Source organism: Entelurus aequoreus, linkage group LG07 (assembly GCF_033978785.1).
Source record: "Entelurus aequoreus isolate RoL-2023_Sb linkage group LG07, RoL_Eaeq_v1.1, whole genome shotgun sequence".
In the NCBI taxonomy this organism is placed as follows: domain Eukaryota; kingdom Metazoa; phylum Chordata; class Actinopteri; order Syngnathiformes; family Syngnathidae; genus Entelurus; species Entelurus aequoreus.
Window position 1 is genome coordinate 23,968,040 of NC_084737.1, and position 25,299 is coordinate 23,993,338.

Below are 25,299 nucleotides of genomic sequence, written 5' to 3' on the forward strand. Positions count from 1 at the left end.
AATGATGTTTTCAGTCGCTAGCCAGGTATGGCCAAAAGACGCGAAATCTAGCGGCAAAGTCGGTCAATCACACTGACAGTGAAACAAATATTTTGAAAAGATAATAATTGTACACCTTTGTGCACTTTAGTCTTCTATCTAAATATTTTCACAAAGGACACCAAGGCAGCTTGCTAGCTATGATGGGAGCAACAATGTCTGATAGACAGCAGGAGAGCAGAGTGGTCAGTGATGATCCAATCAAGAAAATGTCTAAATGGCAAGGGAACAGACTGATTTGTACTGAGGAGAAAGAGAGAGCCAAGTACAGTTAAATATATTCCAGAGCCAAGTGACTAACTGAAGGCAAAGACAACAGCCAGATACCTTAGCAGAGACCAACAAGAATTCAAAGTACCTAATAGCAAGATGGCGAGACCAACACAATAAATTGTATTAGGATTTAATTTATTAACGTTAATCTTAACAGCCAAAAAGTTGCTGAATAATGTTTGTAGTCGCTAGCCAGGTATGCCCAAAACAAGAGTCGCTAAACCTAGCAGCAAAGTTGCTTAATTGCAACACACTCTAGGATTCAGGGGAATTAAGGATAATAAAGATATTAATTGTACAACTTTTTGTACTTTTTTTCTAGTTTTTTGAGTCGCCAGCCATGTATGGCCAAAAGTCGCTAATTGAATGCCAACGTTGCTTAATCGCCAACACACTGGGACTCACTGAAGGACTGACTGAATAAAAAAGATAATTAAGATAATTGTGTACTTTTCTCTTCTGATATTTTCTCTAAGGACCCCAAGCTATCTGCAAGCAGCAATAATGTCTGACAGACAGGAGAGCAGAGTGGTCAGTGATGAATGGCAAGGGAACAGGCTGATTTGTACTGAGGAGAAAGAGAGAGAGAGAGCCAATTACAGTGAAATATATTCCAAAAGAGCCAAGTGACTAGCTGAAGGCAGGGACAAATGCCTTGGAGTGACCAAGAAGAGTGCAAAGTACCAAATGGCAAAATGTGGGAAGACCAACAGGAAGATCTGCTTTTACCACTTATCTTCACAACCAAAAAGTCGCTAAATGATGTTTTTAGTCGCTAGCCAGGTATGGCCAAAAGACGCGAAATCTAGCGGCAAAGTCGGTCAATCACACAGTGAAACAAATAATTTTAAAAAGATAGTAATCGTACAATGTCTTGTACTTTTGTCTTCTTTCTTAATATTTCTCAAAGGACACCAAAATGTCGCTATCTGCAGGCAGCTTGCTAGCTATGATGGCAGCAACAATGTACCTTAGAGTGACTGACCAACAAGAGCTCAAAGTACCTAATGGCAAAATGTGGAGAGACAGACACAATAAATTGCATTAAGATGAAGAGAACTGTTGCTATTATTAATCTTAACATCAACCAGAAAGTCGCTAAATGTCACCAGCCAGGTATGGCCAAAAGTCGCTTAATTGGCCACACACAGTAACAGAGAAACTAACAAAAAAAAGATCATAAAGATAATAGTTGTACAACTGTGTGTACTTTTGTCTTCTTTCTAAATATTTTCCCAAAGGACACCAAAATGTTGCTATCTGCAGGCGGGAGCGTGCCTATGTTCCCCGGGTCCTATGTTCCCCGGGTCCTATGTTCCCCGGTTGTTCCTGGGTCTTTGTATGCGACCGGGGAACTTAGGACCCTTTTTCTAAAAAAGGGTCCTATGTTCCCTGCATTGTATCTGGCGAAATTGCGAAATTGTGCCCTGACCAAAACCATCCCTAAACCTAACCTGTCACAGGGCGTTGTGGAGCACTTTTTTTTGGCGAAATTGTGCCCTGACCAAAACTATCCCTAAACCTAACCTGTCACAGGGCGTTGTGGAGCACTTTTTTGGCGAAATTGTGCCCTGACCAAAACCATCCCTAAACCTAACCTGTCACAGGGCGTGCGGCAGCAGATAGAGCAACTCAAACGCGAACTTCCTTCCTTCGACAACTTAAACGCGTCTCTGTCATGCGTGTCTGCGTGCGTCTTACTTAGTCGCGCATTGGAAGCAGCGGGGAACATAGAACCCTTTTCTGGAAAAAGTGTTGTACGTTCCCCGCAGCGGGGAACATAGAACCCTTTTTTTTAAAAAGGGTCCTTAGTTCCCCGGTAGAGGGGAACATAGGACCCGGGTAACATAGGGACGGGGAACATAGGGATGACCCGCTGCAGGCAGCTTGCTAGCTATGATGGCAGCAACGATGTCTGCCAGACAGGAGAGAGTGGTCAGTGACGATCGAATCGAGAAAATGACAAAATGGGTCAAAGACCAAAAAGTTATTAACTGACAGCAGTGACAAATGTCAGACTGTAAACTTTCTCGAAAGAAAAGGACAAAATGGGAAGATGCTGATAATAACAGCAAAATGGAAAATATAAGAATTTCCAAGTAATGCTCAACTCAAGTGTGTGTGTGTGTGTGTGTGCGCGCGTTAAACTTCTTGTTGAATGATTTCAAATCATCTCTGAGTCTGAACTGAGGGAAAGGAAACCAAATTTTGAGCAGTCTCTCACGAGTTCAAAATACCAAATGAGGAGATTCTAAAAGAACAGACCGGTTTATGAAAGACTTGATGGGGGAGGGGCACAGCTAAGAATACTTGAGTGAGATTCTGTGATCCAAATTCGAGATAGAGCTTTTTGATAATGATAATTTGTCAGAGTAAGGTTGTGTAATCAAAATTTGAGAATGAGCTTTGTCAATCAATCAAGAATATTTGCATTAAGTTCTGTGATCAAAATTCAGAAACAACCTTTAATAATTGATAAAGAATATGTGAGTGAGGTTGTGTGATCCATCCAATTTGAGAATTAGCTTTGATAATAATGATTGAGAGCCTCTGGCCCTCTGTGGATCATGGCCGCGGGGCCAATTTTGCCTGGCCCCTTGGGGCCTCTGTGGGTCGTGGCCGCGGGGCCAAGTTGGCCTGGCCCCTTGGGGCCTCTGACCCTCTATGGATCGGGGCCAAGTTGGCCTGACCCCTCGGGGCCTCTGGCCCTCTATGGATCATGGCCGCGGGGCCAAGTTGGCCTGACCCCTTAGGACCTCAGGCCCTCTGTGGGTCGCGGCCGCGGGGCCAAGTTGACCTGGCCCCTTGGGGCCTCTTACCCTCTATGGATCGTGGCCGCGGGGCCAAGTTGACCTGGCCCCTTGGGGCCTCTGGCCTTCTGTGGCTCGCGGCCGCGGGGCCAAGTTGGCCTGGCCCTTTGGGGCCTCTGGCCTTCTGTGGGTCGTGGCCGCGGGGCCAAGTTGGCCTGGCCCCTTGGGGCCTCTGACCGTCTATGGATCGTGGCCGCGGGGCCAAGTTGACCTGGCCCCCTGGGGCCTCTGACCCTCTATGGATCGTGGCCGCGGGGCCAAGTTGGCCTGGCCCCTTGGGGCCTCTGACCGTCTATGGATCATGGCCGCGGGGCCATGTTGGCCTGGCCCCTTGGGGCCTCTGGCCCTCTGTGGGTCGCGGCCGCGGGGCCAAGTTGACCTGGCCCCTTGGGGCCTCTTACCCTCTATGGATCATGGCCGCGGGGCCAAGTTGGCCTGGCCCCTTGGGGCTTAAGATTATTATTTTTGCAAAAGTAGTTTTGCTTGGGTCGCGGCCGCGGGGCCAAGTTGGCCTGGCCCCTTGGGGCCTCTGGCCCCCTGGGCCTGGGCCCGGTAGGCCCGGTCATTAATCCACCTATGTCAGCCATACATTCATTTGTTCATATATGTGCATGTGTGTGTGTGTTTGGTATTTGTGGGTGTGCCTACGTGCGTGTGTGTGAGTGTGTGTGTATTTTTGTGTGTGTGGGTGTGTGCATGTGTGTGCATGTGTGTGCGTATGAGTGTGTGTGTGTGCGTGCGCGAAGATGGGGGATGTGTGTCATCGGGGTATTGTTTTTAAGTCTGTAAAGCACTTTGCGTTGCATTTCTTTTATGTTATCTCAGGGCATTCAATCGTTCGCAACTGGACTGTTTGGTTTGTTTGGAAGATGTTTCGCCTCTCTGCCAAGTAGTCTTCATCACTTCGTGCTCATAGACTTAGATTAGTCAGATCAAGTCCAACGGTTGGTGTCAAAACCCCAAATATTTATACTCCAAAAAACAGGTTGGTGTGCCTGGGCAAGGATGGTTTCAACCTATCGTAGTGAGAAAAACTGATTTGATACAAACGAGCAATCGTAACTGTCAAACCCAACGACAGTCGTTGAAGTGTAATTTCCCCTCGTTAGCATTCAGGTATTGTGTGGCAGAACGATCGCTGTGGATCGACTACTACCAGTCCAAAATAGTCGGAATCCCCCGCGTAAGCATTCCACTCAGCTGTAAACAAATGCTGGTCCCCTTTTGTGTGCACAATGTTTCTAACTCCTGCTATTTGTTAGATGCTAAATTGCAGAGTATTTTAGGAATGGTTGAAAGCACAGAGTTGTATGTGGGAGACAGGCAGTGTCCCACACCGCCTCTTCGGTCCAGGGATGGTTTTTCAACCTTGACATAAATGGCTTCCCTCGCTCCTCTTTCGTACCATCCGTCCTCCCTGTCCATAGTATCTGTACATTTTTGCCCTCAAAGGACTGTTGTTTCTCCCTGAGGTGCAAGTAGACAGCTGAGTATTGGCCTGAAGAGTTTGCCCGTCTATGCTGTGCCATGCATCGGCTTAGTGTTTGTTTAGTTTCCCCAATATATGAATCGGTGCATTCATCATTACACTGGATAACATACATCAGAGTATTTTGTGGGTGTGAGGTGTCCGGTCTTTAGGATGCACCAGTCACTGTCTCAGGGTGTTACCTGGTTTGAAGTGTACTGGGATGTTGAGTTTCTCAGATAGACCTGATACATATGGAATGACAATATTTTTTGCGTCTGTCACCTTTTTCCTCCTCATCCAGTTTTGCCAACCGTTGTCTATTGCTGGTCTTGTCATCCTCGGACCAAATATGATGACAGTGAGGAAGTGTTGAACAAAATCAAATCAAATCAGATCAATTATTTATAAAGCACATTTAAAATTTACCACAGGGGTAGCCAAAGTGCTGTACAATGGGCAGGTTAAAAGATAACTCAAGAGAAACGAGCAAGCACACCACAACACAAACAGAGCACGATAAAAAATAAATTAATAAATTAATAAATAAAACATAAAAACAGGTTCACAGCAAGTGCATTGTGGGACGCCATAGCAGGATGGAGATCACTCAGTGTTAAAAGCCATGGAATAAAAGTATGTTTTTAAGAGCGATTTAAAAGCAGGAAGAGAGGAGGCCTGTCTAACATTCAAATGTAAGCCGTTCCAGAGCTTGGGAGCAGCAGTGGCGAAAGCTCTGTCACCTCTAAGCTTTATCCTTGTGTCAGGGACCGTCAATAGCAGCTGATCGGCTGATCTTAAGGATCGGGTGGGGCAGTAAGGCTGAAGAAGGCCGGAGAAATATGTTGGAGCGAGGTTGTTTAGACATTTAAAAACAAATAGTAGGAGTTTAAAATTGATTCAGTAACGCACAGGGAGCCAGTGAAGGGACGCTAGTATAGGGGTGATGTGCTCACGCCTGCGGGTCTGTGTTAGCAGACGAGCAGCAGAGTTCTGCACGAGCTGCAGGTGGGCGAGGGAGGCCTGGCTAATGCCTACGTACAGGGCATTGTAGTAGTCAAGACGAGTCGAGATAAAGACGTGGATTAATTTCTCAAGATCATGTCCTGACAGAAACGGTTTCACTTTCGCTATTTGGCGTAGTTGATAAAAGCTTTTTTGTACGACGTTGTTGATTTGTTTTTGAAACTTAAAATCTGAGTCAAACTTTACCCCCAGGTTTGTGACACAGCCACTAAGATACGGGGACAGAGTGCCGAGGTCCACGTTGGGGTAGGGAGAGCGACTTGGACCGAACAACATAACTTCTGTTTTGTTTTCATTTAGGCTCAGGAAGTTAACTGAAAGCCAAGCTTTGATGTCGTGCAGGCAGTCAATAAGACGTTGGACCGTGGTAATTTGTGCCATGGGAAAGTAGATCTGGCAATCATCGGCATAAAAATGAAATGCAATACTGTACTTCCTGAAAACAGAACCAAGGGTGAGAAGGTAAAGCGCAAATAAAATTGGGCCAAGTATTGAGCCCTGGGGGACCCCATGTGGTAGAGGAGCTGTGGAAGACATAAAACTGTCTACTTTTACACAAAAACTCCTGTCAGTTAGGTACGACCGGAACCAGTTGAGGGCGGTGCCCTTAATGCCCACACAGTTATCAAGACGAGTGATTAAGGTGGCGTAGTCGACGGTGTCGAAAGCAGCAGACAGATCTAAAAGCACCAGGACAACATATTTACCAGAATCTGTTGACAGAAGGATATCGTTAGAAACTTTTAAAAGTGCTGACCCTGTGCTGTGGAGGGTTTAAAACCGGACTGGAACAGCTCAGTGATACCATTATCCTCTAAGAAGGGCAACAACTGACTGTAGACAACCTTCTCTAATATATTGGAAATGTATGGAAGATTAGAGATAGGTCTGAGGTTTGAGAGGAGAGAGGGGTCGAGGCTTGGTTTTTTAAGTAAAGGTCGTACCACTGCATGTTTAAATTCTACTGGTACTATTCCAGAAGAGAGACTACTATTGATAATGTTAAGGACACTTGATCCAATAGTAGAAAGTACTTCCTTAAACAGGCTAGGTGGGAGGGCATCTGCAGGAGAACCAGAGGGCTTCATATGACTAACTGTCATTTAGAAAAGAAAAGGACGCCGGCTCAAACTGATGGAAAACAGAAAAGACATGCAGAGGAATAGAAGGGTCATATGAAGGGTGAGATAAACTGTCTCTAGTTCACACAATTTTGTCAGTGAAAAAATGGAGACAATTTTCACAGAATTCAAAAGAAGCATCAAAACCAACATATTTGGGAGCATCAATGACAATGTTAATAGTTTTGAACAGAGCTCTGGGGTTGTTACAGTTAGAAGATATAATCTGAGATAGATATATATTCATCTCTGCTTTTACAGTCATCTGAAAGGAAATCAGGCTTTATTTAAAAATGGCAAAGGACACATGCAGCCTGTCTTTTTTCCATTTTCTCCCTGCTCTCCTACATTTGCACCTGGCAGCACGAGTGACGTCATTCAACCAGGGCTGAGGCGTGGGTTTGGAGCAGCGGCACTTGAAAGGAGCGATCGTGTCCAGTGTTTGTAAACAAATAGAGTTGAACCCAGAAACCAACTCTTTAGTATTCAGACACACTGAGGCTGCAGAGTTATCATCACAAAGAGTCGAAAAAATTGAGGAGAATCTGCAGGAGACGAAGAATTAAACATGTGAGAGCGTTGAGGTGGAGCGCACAATTTAACCGGACACTGAGTGGGAATATCAAACAGGATCGGCATATGATCAGAGAACACAGCGTCGCAAATGTCCAAATTAAAAACACACAAACCATACGAGAGCATTAAATCGAGTGTATGCCCACGTTCATGTGTGGAACCAGACACAGACTGTACAAAGTTAAATGAGTCAATTACATTCAGGAAGCTCCTGGAGAGCGGCTCGTCTGGACCGCAGGTGTGAATATAAAATCACCAACAATAAGGACAGGATCATATTTAGGCAGGATTTCAGCCAGAAATTCAGAAAAGTCAGTTATAAAGTCTTTGTGGTACTTGGGTGGTCGATAGACGACGGCACACAGGACGACATCAGAAAGACCCAGTTCAAACATGCACAGTTTGAAGCTTGAAAAGGAGGATTGTAGGCGGATCTGACGGCATTTAAAGTCATTTTTAAAAACGACTGCTAATCTTCCTCCTTTTCGACCGGACGACCGCAGAGAATTAAAGTAGGAGCACTCCGGTAGCGAGAGTTCATTAAGAGGGGCGGACTCACCGGTTCTCAGCCATGTCTCCGTCACACAGAGGAAGTCCAGTCCGCGGGAAGTGAAGAAATCCTTCAGGATAAACGTTTTGTTTGTCAAAGATCTTGCGTTAACAAGACCGAACCTGGCGGTGGCCGGCACGTCCAAGGCAGCAGCTGATCCGGGTGGGGCCCGACACAGAGCCCGCAGGTGGCGGGAATTCACCCCGCGCTTCCGGGGGCGGGTACAGCAAGAGCGATGATGGCGAGCATCTCCCTCCAAACCAACGATAGGAACAAGCGAGGAGCCGATGGGATCCAGCGAGCGTGGGTTCAGGAAGAGACCAGGTACCGCACCATTCCTCCTTCGGGAAGCCACGGGAAGCCGGGCCAGGAGTGCCCTAACTTTCACCAGCTGGCCGCCACGGTTACCGTGGCGCCGGTGACGCTTTCACCGGGGGAGAGGAGCCAGGAGGCGGGAAAGGAAGGCAGGAATCCGGCCGGGTGAGTCGGATGACTGGGACGTCGAAAAACGGACGTCGAAGTTGATTATATCCGTGGGAGAGGGGCAAAGATCCAACAGCGTTTGGCGGTCATACACAAGCAGTGAGCTGACAGAGACGACAACAGACGCAAACAGCACAAAAACAAACAGAGCTGACAGCGAGAGACGGCAGGCCAAAGCACATACTGGCACCATCTTGGAAAATAGAAGATTCTTGATCAAAAGGCTCTCATTTGATCGAACGAGTCCACACAATTAGCCAAATGAAAATCTCTCTCTCTGTTAGGGAAACTTCTCCTTATATAATGTACCGTTTACATGAAGACACTTTCTCTAGCCTTGGGGTCGGCCAGTCTGGACAAAGCCTAGCTTATTGGTACCAAGGCAATCAACCTCCTGGCGTTGTCACTTTGCTCAGATTGAATCGGACACTTCCAACCCCTGATCTCTACCCCCTACCAGATGATGCTAATGTGTTGATAGTCCCTCCTAAAATCCAAACCTAGATTCCTTTAAAATCCCCATTGTTTCGGGTGGCAAGAGCAACCAATCTCTGGATGAGCTGTGATGGACATTTGCACCTGAAGCTTTCTAAGGGCATATTTCCTTAATATGATAATCCCCTAAAAGATGTTGTGACCAAATATGATGAGATAAGTATTTAAATTTTAACTGTGTGTTGTTTCAGGAAATGTATATTCATTTTTTATGTAATTTCTTCCGTTCTGAAGGCATCTTTGAGACATGTAAAAGATGTGTTTTGAAGAAATTCGAGGGGAGTAACACATTTTATGTACACACACATATGTACATATATGTATGTACATACATATATGTACATATATTGAATGTACATACATAGAATATTGCTAAGTAGTTGGACAACATCTTAGCACCTCTGGTTGGCAAAAGTCCACGTCATGTCCAAAACTCAATTGACTTTGTAGCGAAGATCAGAGATCTAAAACTGGACAAATATGAAACTATGGTTTCATTTGACGTCAAGTCCCTGTTCACCTGTATTCCAACCCAGGATGCAGTAGAGACGGTGAGGCAACGTCTACTAGGTGATGGCACCTTAGAGGATAGATCCTCACTAAACCCAGAACAGATTTGCCTTTTGCTGGAACTTTTCCTTAACACTACATACTTTCAATTCATGGGACCGCTTTACCGACAAAAACATGGTTGTGCCATGGGATCACCTGTACCCCCAATAGTAGCAAACCTTTACATGAGGACATGGAAAAGAGAGCTCTGAGCTATTTTAAGGGGACAGCACCAAGTCACAAGTAGAAGCATTTAAAGGCCTACTGAAACCCACTACTACCGACCACACAGTCTGATAGTTTATACATCAATGATGAAATCTTAACATTGCAACACATGCCAATACGGCCGGGTTAGATTACTAAAGTGCAATTTTAAATTTTGCGATAAATATCCTGCTGAAAACGTCTCGGTATGATGATGCCTGCGCGTGACGTCACGGATTGTAGAGGACATTTTGGGACAGCATTGTGGCCAGCTATTAAGTCGTCTGTTTTCATCGCAAAATTCCACAGTATTCTGGACATCTGTGTTGGTGAATCTTTTGCAATTTGTTCAATGAACAATGGAGACAGCAAAGAAGAAAGCTGTAGGTGGGAAGCGGTGTATTTTGGCCGGCTGCAGCAACACAAACACGGAGCCAGTGTTTCATTGTTTACATTACCGAAAGATGACAGTCAAGCTTTACTATTGGCCTGTGGAGAACTTGGAAAACAGAGACTCTTACCAGGAGGACTTTGAGTTGGATACACAGACGCGGTACCGTGAGCATGCAACCAGAATGTTGCCATAAGCATTTTGTTTAATTTGTATGTGTAACGCAGTATGCAGCTGCGGCTTCCAAACATTTGATCGCTTGCGCGTACGTGCGTGCCGCTATGTGCATGCCACGTACGTAACTTTGGGGACTTTGGGGAAATATATGTGCTGTATGAACTTTGGGGAGGTGAACGGTACTTTGGGCTGTGGGATTGAGTGTGTTGTGCAGGTGTTTGATTTGTATTGGCGGGTTATATGGACGGGAGGGGGGAGGTGTTTGTTATGCGGGATTCATTTGAGGCATATTAAATATAAGCCTGGTTGTGTTGTGGCTAACAGAGTATATATATGTCTCGTGTTTATTTACTGTTTTAGTGATTCCCAGCTGAATATCAGGTCCCACCCGCCTCCCACGGCATCTTCCCTATCTGAATCGCTTCCACTGCCCTCTAGTCCTTCACTCTCACTTTCCTCATCCACAAATCTTTCATCCTCGCTCCAATTAATAGGGAAATCGTCGCTTTTTTGGTCCTAATCGCTCTTGCTGCTGGTGGCCATGATTGTAAACAATGTGCAGATGTGAGGAGCTCCACAACTGGTGACGTCACGCGCATATCGTGTGCTACTTCCGGTACAGGCAAGGCTTTTTTATCAGCGACCAAAAGTTGCGAACTTTATCGTCAATGTTCTCTACTAAATCCTTTCAGCAAAAATATGGCAATATCACGAAATGATAAAGTATGACACATAGAATGGATCTGCTATCCCCGTTTAAATAAGAAAATCACATTTCAGTAGGCCTTTAAGTCCCATCTTAAAAGTCATTTATACACTCTAGCCTTTAAATAACCCCCTTTTTAGACCAGTTGATCTGCCGTCTCTCTTTTATGCTCTGCCCCCCTCTCTTGCATGGAGCGGCTATCAGGTGGCCACAGATCAGTCCCCACCGAGGAGGCGCCAAGTCGGGACCCGGGATGGACCACTGCTCTGTACATTAGTTGGTGATGTCTCTGCACTGTTGATTTGTCTACATACAGGATGATCCCCTGCTGGCCTCACTATGAACTAGTTACTAGACTCTCACATTATTAACTGTATCCATGGGGGTCCCTTCCAAGATTTCTCCTTGTTCCCATTGGGTTGAGTTTTCTCTTGACCTGATGTGGGATTTGAGCTGAGGATGTCGTTGTGGCTTGTGCAGCCCTTTGAGACATTTGTGATTAAGGGCTATATAAGTAAACTTTGATTGACTGATGTTTTTCCTTTAAGTTTAAAAATGTTGTTCTGCATTGCTGTGATGAGGTGGCGACTTGTCCAGGGTGTACACCGCCTTCCGCCCGATTGTAGCTGAGATAGGCTCCAGCGACCACCCAGCTGGAGCCAAAAGGGACAAGCGGTAGAAAATGGATGGATGGATGGATGTTCTGCATTGTTAAATGTTAGAATATCTCATTGCTCAAAAGACTGGAGGGTTGTGACTTTGACGAGCGAACATAATCTATTGACTGGCTCATTAACATGAACCATATTCAACTAATGAGGCTCTCCTGTCTGCTCTGACTGCAGCTGGGACTGCTGCGTGAGGCTACGGTCAACCTGACCGCCTGTGAGGAGGGGCTCATGGCAGACCCCACTGCTCGTTGACGATATAAACTACAACCTGATGTGTTCTTTCATGTCTCCAAAACATCCCACAAAAGTGGATACATTTGTCGCTAGTCACTTTTGGGGAAAAAAGGAGTTTAAAAAGTTGCCAGATTTATCAAGAAAGTCAGTAGAGAGAAAGCAGCGTCGTGGTTGTGGGATATATTCCCTCACTTTGTAATTCATACATTACATTCACAGCTCAGCAGCCATTGTTTCATCAAACACATAAAATCATTTAATAAATGTCACTTTTCACTCCTCTGTTAGTCTGAAGTCTTTTATTTCCACACCGTTACTCTTTTTGTTTCGTTACTCTGCACTTAAATGTAGAGTATATGTAGAATATATTTATATTATTTATATATTATATATATAATATATTTTATTATTTATTATTATTCTTGTCTATTGTGAGCGAACTGTGGTGCAGAATTTCCCCCAGGGATCAATAAAGTACTTTCTATTTCTATTTCTTTTTTGTATTTTTTCACTGCATTTACATTTCTAGAAGTACATTTTAAATGTTTCCTCTTAATGCTGCTGCTGCTCCTGGTACATGTGCTTTCATCTTTCCTCCATCAAGATAGCCCAGCTTCACAATGTTTGAATATTAACTGCTGATATTAATATTATCATTTTTTGCTCAATGAACTGGATGCAAGTGTCCTTAATTGTCACTGGTGAGTGTAATTATATATAATTATATATAATTATGTATACTGCTTGATTTAACTCCCATCTTATTTTATCCAGAGATAACTTGACCATAAAAATATGGCTGGACATCAACAAACTGTCAATAAACTTCAATAAAACTAAATATATCATTTTTGGATTTTGTAAAAAGGTAAAACACATAATGATGGATATTGAAATACATTTTTGGAGTAATAAATGAAAAACTAAGCTGGAAACTACATATAAATCATATAAAGAACAAAATATCAAACATGACTGCAATACTAAATACAATAAAATGCATACTCACAAATATTAACTAGATTTATTGTTCCCAAATTTTGTTGGACGCATACATTGTTTATTGCATAAAGGTCTGGGGAAATACATATCAAATATTCACAAAACAATATTCATATTACAAAAGAAAGTCCATCCATCCATTTTGTACCGCTTGTCCCTTTTGGGGTATAAAGATAATTAATAGAATGTATCATTAAGACCGAAAAAATTATTCATAATGTCACACATTTTAAAAGTAAGTGATTTTGTATAAAACACAACTGCTCAAATGATGTATAAAGTAAATAATAATATGCTTCCAGAAGTGGTCCAGAAGGTGTTTCAGATATGAACCAGTAAATATGAACTAAGATGGATTTATGTGTACTCAAAAGCGAAAGTATGAACAAATGTAAAACAAATATGTATATCATATAAAGGAGTTCATCTATGGAATCATTTAGAATTAGAAATACAAATATGTAAAGCTTCATTATATTAAAAAAATACCACACAATACTATTATGAATACCGTATTTTTCGGACTATAAATCGCTCCGGAGTATAAATCGCACCGGACGAAAATGCATAATAAAGAAAGAAAAAAACATATATAAATCGCACTGGAGTATAAGTCGCATTTTTTGGGGAAATGTATTTGATAAAACCCAACACCAAGAATAGACATTTGAAAGGCAATTTTAAATAAATAAAGAATAGTGAACAACAGGCTGAATAAGTGTATGTTATAAGATTAAGATTAAGATTAAAGTACCAATGATTGTCACACACACACTAGATGTGGTGAAATTTGTCCTCTGCATTTGACCCATCCCCTTGGGGAGCAGTGGGCAGCAGCGGCGCCGCGCCCGGGAATCATTTTGGTGATTTAACCCCCAACTCCAACCCTTGATGCTGAGTGCCAAGCAGGGAGGTAATGGGTCCCATTTATATAGTCTTTGGTATGACTCGGACGCATAAATAACCAACTGAGAACATGCCTGGTATGTTAACGTAACATATTATGGTAAGAGTCATTCAAATAACTATAACATATAGAACATGCTATACGTTTACCAAACAATCTGTCACTCCTAATCGCTAAATCCCATAAATTCTTATACGTCTAGTCTCTTACGTGAATGAGCTAAATAATATTATTTTATATTTTACGGTAATGTGTTAATAATTTCACACATAAGTCGCTCCTGAGTATAAGTCGAACCCCAGGCCAAACTATGAAAAAAACTGTGACTTATAGTCCGAAAAATACGGTACATATAAAAGTTAATTATGAATATCTACACAAAATGTTCCGTATGTAACATGTTTCGTAATGTTTATTCTCAGTTTTTCAGTCAAATGATGTTCATATTTAAATAAAAGTACACAATGTTGTATATTATTGTACTTGACTGAAATAAAAGCACCAATCTAAAGTATCTAATTTATGAATGAATCGTCTTAGAAAGATTGTGTTACACACACAACAATGATGTCACACATGTTATATGTGCCAATGTTGTTAGAAAGTTAAAGACTTGACAGCTTATTTCAAATCCTGCAGCTTCATTTTCTGCTGCTGTTCTCACCAGTGTTTCTTACACTGGTACTTAAAATAGAATCTTTCACCACACACACTGCAACTCTACACATTCTCACCTGTGTGTATTCTCATGTGTGCGTTAAAACAGTGACTTTGTGTAAAACCTTTACCACATACTGAACATATACAAGGTTTTTAACCAGTGTGTATTCTTGTGTGTCTTAATAAATATGCCTTCTGGGTGAATCTTTTACTACAAATTGAGCACATGAATGTTTTGTCTTCAGTGTGGGTTCTCATGTGTGCTTTCAAAGATTGATTTTGTGCAAAACCTTTACCACATATTGAACATGTATAAGGTTTTTCACCAGTGTGTATTCTTGTGTGCATGATCAAATTTGCCTTCTGTGTGAATCTTTTACTACAAATTGAGCACATGAATGGTTTTTCACCAGTGTGCGTTCTCATGTGTACTTTCAACTCACTACTTTGTATAAAACATTTACCACACAATGAACATGAAAAAGATTTTTCTCCAGTGTGTATTACCATGTGTATTTGCAAATGTTGCCTTCGGGCAAAATATTTACCGCAGACTGAACAGGAAAAGGGTTTTTCTCCCGTGTGTATTCTCATGTGTACTTTCAAATCACCACTTTGTACAAAACCTTTACCACATTCTGAGCAGGAAAAAGGTTTTTCTCCAGTGTGTGTTCTCATGTGTACTTTCAGATGACAATGGTGATTAAAAGTTTTGTCACAGTAAGAACATGTCAAGTGTGTGTTGTCAGTGTGACATGTCTTATTATCTTTAGAGTCTTCATCATCAGTGTCAGGAGAGTGAGACGTTGTGTCGTCACTATCTGATAGTGGAGCTAAGATCTTGTCTGCTTGTGATCCTCCATCAGCTTCTGTTGTCATGTGTTGAGTTGAGCTGCTGCTTGGAGGCTCCGCCTCTCTCTTCTCCTCACTTTCACCTTTGATCTCATCATCTTCACTCTTCACAATCACACCAATCACTGGGAACTCCTCCAAACATTCAAAATGCTCTCCCTCCTGACTTATGCTGTGTTCCTCCTCTTCCTCCTTAATGTGGGGGGTCTCTGGCGTCTCCTCTTCCTCTTTGAAATGGGGGGTGAGTGGGTCCTCCTTCTCCTTTTTAATGTGCAGTGTCTGTGTCGCCTCTTCTTCCTCTTTAATGTGGATGGGATGTGGCTCTTCCTTCACCATCTTAAAGCTCCACTACTGTTGCTCAGGGAGAAGATGTTCTTCACAGACGTCTGCAGGACACAACAAGACAAACTTGTTTTAGAAACATCCAACTCCGCGCAGTCAAACAATGTACTCAGCATGTTTACATGTACTTCAGAAAACTAAGATATTGCTTGACTGTCTGAAATCTCAGTGGCAGACAAACACAACACTATTTATAGCATTATTCACAAGAAAAGAAAAAACATTCTGGACGAGGGGAATTGTCACTAGGAATGGGTGATAAGGCCTATATATATATATATGCATACATACATACATGCATACATACATACATACATATGTATGTAATTGTTTTACATACATATATATGTATGTATATATACGTATATATATACACACATAAATATACATACATATATATGTATGTATATATATACACACATAAATATACATACATATATATGTATGTATATATACGTATATATATATACACATAAATATACATATATATATATATATATATATATATATATATATGTATATATATATATATGTATATATATATGTGTATATATATGTGTATATATATATATATATATATATATATAAATATATATATATGTATATATATAAATATATATATATGTATATATATGTGTATATATATATATATATATATATATATATATATATATATATATATATATATATATATATATATATATATATATATATATATATATATATATATATATATATGTGTTAGGGCGGGGAATCTTTGGGTGTCCCACGATTCGATTCAGAATCGATTCTTGGGGTCACGATTCGATACAAAATCGATTTTTTTTCAATTCAACACGATTCTCGATTCAAAAACGTTTTTTTTTTTTTTTAAATGAAAACAATACACAACAATACCATAATAATGCAATACAATTTCAAAACCAAACCCAATTTTGGAGTTCTGAATTTGTGATTTCTTGCAGTGTTAAGTGGTAATATTTCACATTTGTCCCAATTGACTTTATACCCTGATAAACAGCCATATTCAGTGATAACATTATTGATATAGTGTAGAGAGGAGTTAACATGTGACAGGTAGAGAATTATGTCGTCACAATACATCGATAGCTTATTATACTGAGAGCCAATTTTTATAACATGAATATTATCTTCACTTCTTATTTTTGCAGCTAAGGGTTCAATAACCAAATTAAATAACAATCCAGATGCAGGACATCCCTGTTTTACTCCTCTTTTTAACGAAAAAGGTTTTGAAATATGATTATTAGTTTTGACTGATGCTATGGGCCTAGTATAAAGCATCTTAATCCATTGTATAAAATTATCTCCAAATCCAAATTTACGTAATGTGCAAAACATAAATGACCAGTTTATGCGGTCGAATGCCTTCTCCGCATCAATAGTACATACTGCTGTGGGAAAAGGGAGACTTCTAGCATAGTAAATAACATTAAACAATTTCCTTGTATTGTCTGAAGATTGTCGACCTTCCATGAAGCCAGTTTGGTCAGTATGAATTAATTTTCCTATTACATTTGATAATCGTGTGGCTAAGATTTTTGCCAAGATTCAAAAGGATTCTCTATTCATTCAATACATAGATTTCAGCAGGATCTACCCCAGTCTGCTGACATGCAAGCAGAGTAGTAGATTTTTGTAAAAAGCTTTTATAATTGTAAAGGACAATGTTTTATCAACTGATTGCAATAATGTACATTTGAAAAACTACTAAATGAACCAAAAATATGACTTATTTTATCTTTGTGAAAATATTGGACACAGTGTGTTGTCAAGCTTATGAGATGCGATGCAAGTGTAAGCCACTGTGACACTATTGTTCTTTTTTAAATTTGTTTTATAAATGTGTAATGATAATGTCCATGAGGGATTTTTAATCACTGCTATGTTGAAATTGTAACTAATATTAAAACTGTTGTTGATGATATTAATTTTTGTTTCACTACTTTTGGTTTGTTCTGTGTCGTGTTTGTGTCTCCTCTCAATTGCTCTGTTTATTGCAGTTCTGAGTGTTGCTGGGTCGGGTTTGGTTTTGTAACCATTAAATCATAAACAATTGTATTTACAATCCGCTAAGTATTTGGAAATACCGTTTAAACTTCACAAAATGCTACAAACTCAGACAGCCATTTTGAATATTCCGAACACCTTCTGTAATTTCCGTAGATTGAGATCAAAATAGGAACGCTTCTGCACTATGACCATATTATCAGATCAGTCGCACTGAAAATACGCAAACATTGGAAAGAGATGTGCTGTTTGTCAATCACAATCCTTATGAAAGACAATAACATATGCTTGGCTTTTTTTGTACATTCAAAATCATAAATAAATAGCTAACAATTATGTCTACAGATGGAGGGTCCTCTGTTGCGCTCATTATACTCTCTAAAAACATCCAGAAAGCGCCAACAATCCTCCATTTACATGTCATGACTTGAAAATGGACCAAATATGAGTGATAATGTTATTATAAGCCCCAACGCAGACAGACTATTTTAGCGACGCACCGATAGCAGTGAGCTAATGCTAGCTTACACTGCTATTGTTGACACACTGAGCCGGCGGCTGCTTCTGCTTCGTCTCAAACTTGCTAAAAGTAAATACTAGATTATAATTCATGCATCTCTCACCTGCTAGTAGACAAATGTGGCCATGGACCGACAGGCTGGTAAACTTTCACATCCCGAGATGGCGAAAAAAAACACCAAAAGATGTTTCCTGCAGGAACTTCTTTTAACCCTTCATGAGGATTGAGATTGAATCTTCTTCTAAACTAAATTATGTGAGCCTCCCGTGGGTCGCCATCCCAGCAAGAGTGAAAATATTACAGTAAGTGTTTGCTTTATTATGGTTTAATATGGTTAGTTTGTATGTTTAGCACCTAGCAATGTTACATGATGCTATAGTGTCACAATAAAGCTGCATCCGTTTAGCACTCAGCTTCAAAAACGTATTACTCTCTTTGTATTCGGGATCAAAAATAAAGGTTCTGGATCATAATTTTTCCAAATTTAATCATTGTTTGCTCTCACAGAGTTTGCTTGATTCGCTTTGTTGTTGATGGGGAAGGGATCTGTGGGTCCTAGTGTGACGTCATGCAATCACGGGGCTGGCTTCCTCATTATCTCTCAAAATGGCTCGGGAAGTTTGAAGGAAGGAATAAGGAAGAGGGAGTTTTCATCGTGGCAGGGGATTTTAATCAAGCTAACATGAAAACTGTGTTCCTCATTTCCATCAATATGTGAATTTTGCAACCAGGGGTGGAAGCACATTGGACGTGGTGTTCAGCAATATTAAACATGCGTTTAAAGCTGCACCACGCCCCCACCTCGGCTCCTCAGGCAATCTATCTGTGATGCTAATTCCTGCATACAAGCCCCTACTGATCAGGAAGCAAGCTACAGTGAAGCAGGTGAGGACCTGGTCAGAGGGAGCAATGGAAGCATTACAAGTAGGGATGATGCTCAAAACCGGTTTTCCCGGTTGTTCGATAAGAAAAGAACCAAGTCCTCGGACTCTAATCCCTTTTTGAGAACCGGTACCTGTTATCGAGACCACTATAGTAAAGAAAAAGAGTTGGTTCTTTATTCGAATCCCTGGGAACGAATCCCGTCCCGACAAGAAATGCCCTGTGTGACATCACAAGAAATTACAGTCATTAGGCGCAGATGGGGAAAGCAGGAAAAAAATTGACTGGAAAAAGCGCTCCAAGGCATGGCTTAATTTCACCAAAAAAAATGAGGAAGCGGCAATATGCAATTATTGCCAGGCTTCGCTCTCGTGTAAGGGGGGAAGCACAACAAATGTGTCGTGTCTTCGACACGTGTTGAAGCAGCGGCAGAGACGACGAAGAACGCCCCTTTTCTTCTGCCAGCTGCCCAAGCCCCAGCTACAGTGGCGGTGACGCCAGTGAGTAACTAACGTTAACTGTTGCCGGTTAATTTCCATATCTGCTCACTTGTAGTAACGTTACCTCTTATGTCAACCAGGACTGCAGTAATGTTAGCAAGACTAACATTACCTAAGCATAGTCAGTGGCTAACGTTAACGTGAGCCTTTTGTATGTGTCTGATAATGTTAATGTTATCTTGTAGCCTACACCACAACAGAGTTTGCAAGTCTGTCTAATAAACTAGTGCTTTCTTTATTTCTTTAATTTTTTGGAACATGAACACACTTACAGTATAATACATCACAGTTTCATATAATTTCACTTTACGGGAGTAGGAAGAAGTAAAGCTTATTTAATCCTACCCCTTTCCCACTTCATAGCGTTTACAAATATATACATCATTTACTGACCTTTTTATAATAAAATATCTGTGAATTATTATATACAACAGTTTTGTAATATGTAATTAATTAATTCAGTCATTATTAATATACTGAGATGAAGAATATCTTATTTTCAATAAGGTTGAAAGTATTTCTCATAATTCTTCTTCTTTGTACTTTGTAAGCACTATTCATTTGAACAACCTCTTCAAGTGGATCATATCAGTACAATGTTTAACTTCTTTATTTAATCCATTCCATCATTTAATTCCACATCATTTTAGCTGTTTGCAATTTTACCAAATCGTCGAACTTTATTATTTTTGACTCAATAAATAAAGTGTTTGTATGTTCTCTATATCCAACATTATGTATCAGTCTAATTAATTTGTTTGTAACACGATTAACGAATGCAGCGCACATTTGTAGTTATTTCCCCACATTTCTGCACAATAACTCAGATATCGTAATACTATATATGGTAGCAACAGTAGAGAATGTGAAGTGATTTGTTAAACCAAACATTGTGTGTTTTTTTCCATATACAACAATCTGGACTCGATAAGAGAATCGATAAGGAATCGGTTCAATAAGAGGATTCGATAATAGGCTCGAACTCGATAATTTCTTATCAAACATCATCCCTAATTACAAGACTGCTTCGAAACCACAGACTGGGACATGTTTAAGGCAGCCGCCACCAATAATCATAACACATGTGTGGAGGAGTATGCAGAGTCTGTGTCCGCATACATTCAGAAGTGCATGGAGGATGTCAGTGTGATCAAGAACATCCCCACACGGGCCAACGAGAAACCCTGGATGAACAGTGAGGTACGTGCAATGCTGAAGGCTCGGAACAAAGCTTTTAAGTCTGGCGAAATGGTAGCATTAAAAACAGCCAGAGCTAACCTGAACCGTGCCATTAAGGTTGCAAAGCGTGCTCACAGTCAGAAAGTGCAGGACTTCTTCGAGAACCCCACGAACACTAGACGAATGTGGCAGGGCAAACAGGTCATCACGGACTATAAAGCTGCCACCCGTCCCTGTGACAACATTATCAGCTTCCTAAATGACCTAAACAACTACTTTGCGAGGTTTGAGGCACTTAACACCACTCCGGCGAGAAAATCCATCCCTCGCCCTGATGAGCAGCCGCTCAACCTGGACACAGCGGATGTCCGGAAAACCCTGAGAGTGAACCCCCAGAAAGCAGCGGGACCTGATGACATTCCGGGCAAGGTGCTTAAGGGATGTGCAGACCAGCTGGCTGGGGTTCTCACAGACATCTTCAACATCTCGCTGACCCAGGCTGTGGTACCATCATGCTTTAAGACGGCCACAATCATTCCAGTGCCTAAAAAAACCCACAATCTCCTCCCTCAATGATTATCGCCCCGTTGCACTCACCCCCATCATAATGAAGTGTTTCGAGAGGCTGGTAAAGGAATATATTGTCTCCAGACTTCCCCCCACATTCGACCCATACCAGTTTGCTTATCGCCCTAACCGCTCCACAGACGACGCCATCTCCTCTGCACTCCACCTGAGCTTAGAACATCTGGAAAGAAAGGACACACGTGCGGATGTTGTTTCTGGACTTCAGCTCGGCATTCAACACCATCATCCCGCAGCATTTGGTGAGCAAACTGGCCCTCCTTGGATTCAGTATCCCCCTATGCAACTGGCTGCTTGACTTCCTCACAGACAGACTCCAGTCTGTGAGAGTGGGCAACAACACCTCCAGTGCCATCCGGCTCCCCCCAGGGCTGCCAGAGCACCGGCTCCCCCCAGGGCTGCGTCCTGAGTCTGCTGCTGTTCACGTTGATGACCCAGGACTGCTGCGCCAGGTCCACTACTAACCACATTGTGAAGTATGCAGACGACACGACAGTAGTGGACCTCATCTGTGACAACAACGACATGGACTACAGGGAAGAGGTGAAACATCTGGTTGACTGGTGCAGAACCAACAACCTGGTACTGAACGTCAACAAGACCAAGGAGATCCTTGTTGACTTCAGGAAGCACCAGTCCAGCCACGCTCCACTCTTCATCAACGGCACAGCGGTGTAGATGGTAAGCAGCACAAAGTTCCTGGGGGTGCAGATAACTGACAATATAACCTGGTCCCTACACACCGGAGCTCTTGTAAAAAGAGCTCAGCAGCGCATGCACTTTTTGCGTCGGATGAAAAGAGCACAGCTCCCTCCCCCCATTCTCACCACATTCTACAGAGGCACTATAGAGAGCCTACTGACCAACAGCATCTCTGTCTGGACTGGAGCCTGCAATGCCTCAGACTGAAAGTCTCTCCAGAGAGTGGTGAGGACGGCGGAAAAGATCATTGGGACTCTTCCTCCTATGCAGGAGATCGCAAAAAGCAGCTGCCTGACCAGTGCTCAGAAAATCTGCAAAGACTCCTCCCACCCCAACCAAGGACTGTTTTCACTGCTGGACTCTAGAAAGAGGTTCCGCACCCTCCGAAGCAGAACCTCCAGGTTCTGTAACAGCTTCTCCCCTCAGGCCGTAAGACTCTTGAACGCATCATAATTATTCCCTCAACTCCCCCCAAAATGGATTAACTCGCTGGAATAAAAAAGACAATATAACATACATCCATAAACGTGGATGCATATGAAAAAGTGCAATATATTTATCTGTACAGTAACCTGTTTATTTATTTATTTATATATGCACCTTATTGCTTTTTTTTATCCTGCACTACCATGAGCTAATGCAACGAAATTGTGTTCTTATCTGTACTGTAAAGTTCAAATTTGAATGACAATAAAAAGGAAGTCTAAGTCTAAGGAATCTCCTTGAGATTGATACTATTTTTGATCAGATGTATTTATTTGCAAACTTTGAAAGTCTTTGGGTGTCATAAATCAGATATATATGATAATAGCTTCAATATAAAGGCAACTTGTTTTTCCCACTCTACTGCTACTTTAAGAGTAATGAATAAATAAATGTTTGTATTTGTTAAACTTTATAAAACACTTTCACACGGACCAAATTAAATGTTGGCTTTCCTGGTTTTCAATCAATCCCAGAGACGCCAAAAAGACATCATGTTACAAGGAAAGGATATATCGATATTGAGAAAATGCCCCATAACAATTTTGCAAATTCGATGACGTAAAGCCCTGCAGCTACGTGGGAAACAATGCAGTTGTTCTTATTAAAGTTATTTGTTGTTTGCCAATAAATACAAAAAATATATTTCCATACCCAACTATTTTACTGTATGGAAGAGGTGTTCTGGAGCTTCCTGTTTCCAGCCTAGTAGAGGAGTTTAAGTGTGCAAAGGTAAGGCTGGAAATGACGCTAACAGAGTCTCGTGACCCATGTGCAGCCCAAACAGCTCCTACCTCGGTGACCGGAAGGAAATGGACTGCACTGGATGAGCTGGGAAGGAGTTGAGAGGAGAAAGGTCTCATGGAGGGAGCTACTGTGCATGGAGGCAGTTCACATCAGCTTCATCTTACGCTCCACTTATGATGTCCTAGCAACCTACATCACATATTGGTTAAAAGCAGAGGGGGGCTCACCTGGGACGCCAGGTGTTGCAGATGAGCCCTCTGGAGGTGTCGTGGGCCTATCATTGAAACACCGGTGAAGGAGGGTTCCCACCTGATGACCCCAATGAAGCTGTCAACCATCCCCCCTCCTCCTCTGTCCACCATTTTGCAATCCCACCCAACTAGGTCCAACACCATAACCGCTTTGAAGCAGCTCCGAAGGAGGTAGCCTACTGTTACCACTCTACTCAGGTTATTTAGTATCATGGGATTGTTCCATCTAGTCCTAAAATTGAACCTTTCACTTCTTGACAATGCTCCTCTGTAATGTAATGTTCTGACTGCATGCATAGAGCGGTGACCGTCTATTCTGTCCCTGCAGAGATCCCGTAGCATGCGCAAAAATGTTGCGCAGTATCACAAGTGCACGCGTACAACAATAAAGATGGCTTCCGTGTAAACTCACCCAAGCCGTGTTGCAATGTGCGTTATTTAACATCTCCACTCACTTAACTTATTCCAAGTGTTATTTCATGTTAATAATCAATTATAACGTTTTGCTGGAGAAATGTCCTTCTCGTACTCTGCTATCTTTCTTTTTAACACTACAAATATTTCTTCAACAACCAGTTAGTCGCTGATTCAGCAACAATCTCAGCATTGCTATTTTACACATTTTCACACAATCCCAACACTTTATACTCACAGTTGATCTCTTCTTAGCGATGTCTTGATCACTTCCGCGTATCTTTGTCAGCAGCTAACATGCTAAGCTAACTAGTAAGCTAAGTTAGCCAGCAAGCTCAGCCTGAGAAGAGACGCTTCAAAGTTCACTGAGACGAGTTAATCCTGACACGAAGAACTAATAAAGTTTGGGTTCTCATACGATTGAAGAATAGGTACAAAAAAATTAATGCAGACTTAGAGACCACACTGCTACGTTGCGTTTTACGATACGATTGGTACTGGACGACACAATCATCCGCGCATGCGCAAATACCACTTCCCTTCCGATGCTGTGGACATTACCAGAGCTGACAATCATTATCCATCACCATCTGCTGGTCACATGATGTATTACAGTCAGTTGAGCTGCACATCACGACACAAACCACTTGGAAATGTCTGCTTCTCAAACCTGCTGCAGTATAAAGATGGTTTTCCGAACAATACTTTCAATGGTGGGGTCAGTGTCTACTATTTATGGCAGGGGTGCCCACACTTTTTCTGCAGGCGAGCTACTTTTCAATTGATCAAGTAGTGGGGATCTACCTCATTCATATATATCATTTGTATTTACTTATTTATGAAATATATGTTTTTGTTAACAAGTTAAAGGTTTTTAAAGATAATACAAGCATGTTTAACACATATAGTTAATGTTAACAAGTTAAAGGTGTTTAATGATAATACAAGCATGTTTAATACATAGTTAATATTGTTAAAAAGTTAAAGGTGTTTAAAGATAATACAAGCATGTTTATCACATATAGTTAATATTGTTAACAAGGTAAAGGTGTTTAAAGATAATGCAAGCATGTTTAACACATATAGTTAATATTGTTAACAAGTTAAAGGTGTTTAAAGATAATACAAGCATGTTTAACACATATAGTTAATATTGTTTACAAGTTAAAGGTGTTTAAAGATAATACAAGCATGTTTAACACATATAGTTTCCTTTCTTTCATGAAGACAAGAATATAAGTTGGTGTATTACCTGATTCTGATGACTTGCATTGATAGAAATCAGACAGTGGGGCTGATAACGTCCGCATTTTCAAATGGAGGAGAAAAAAGGTGCTCCTTTCTGTCCAATACCACATGAAAGTGGTTGGTTTTTGGCATCTTATTTGTCCAGCTTCCGTACTCCTTTGTATACACTTTACAAGAAATACATTGGCGTCAAACTCCGTAGCTTGCTAGCTTGT

At 41.5% G+C, this 25,299-nt stretch overlaps 2 protein-coding genes across 8 annotated transcripts in view; both read right to left on the bottom strand.

Moving 5' to 3' along the window:
* LOC133653563 (gastrula zinc finger protein XlCGF28.1-like) overlaps window positions 1-25,299 on the bottom strand; it is a 119,595-nt gene that overhangs the window by 31,645 nt on the left and 62,651 nt on the right. The gene's annotated exons all lie outside the window — the stretch shown is intronic.
* Window positions 12,793-24,370, bottom strand: LOC133652997 (gastrula zinc finger protein XlCGF17.1-like). 7 transcript variants are annotated; one of them, XM_062051976.1, is made up of 4 exons: window positions 24,075-24,370; window positions 23,399-23,445; window positions 23,219-23,295; window positions 12,793-15,586 (listed from the first exon to the last, which is right to left on the bottom strand). In XM_062051976.1, the coding sequence occupies exon 4, from the start codon at window positions 15,534-15,536 to the stop codon at window positions 14,502-14,504; it is 1,035 nt and encodes a 344-aa protein (XP_061907960.1). In that variant the 5' UTR covers window positions 15,537-15,586; window positions 23,219-23,295; window positions 23,399-23,445; window positions 24,075-24,370; the 3' UTR covers window positions 12,793-14,501. The 7 variants fall into 7 exon arrangements, with proteins under 7 accessions (XP_061907960.1, XP_061907963.1, XP_061907961.1 ...); XM_062051979.1 differs by having other exon boundaries at window positions 23,219-23,298; XM_062051977.1 differs by having other exon boundaries at window positions 23,399-23,480.

What these genes read in the sequence shown, in the direction of transcription:
- LOC133652997 (XM_062051975.1), bottom strand. Translation starts at nt 15,536, where the DNA reads ATGGTGAAGGAAGAGCCACATCCCATCCACATTAAAGAGGAAGAAGAG.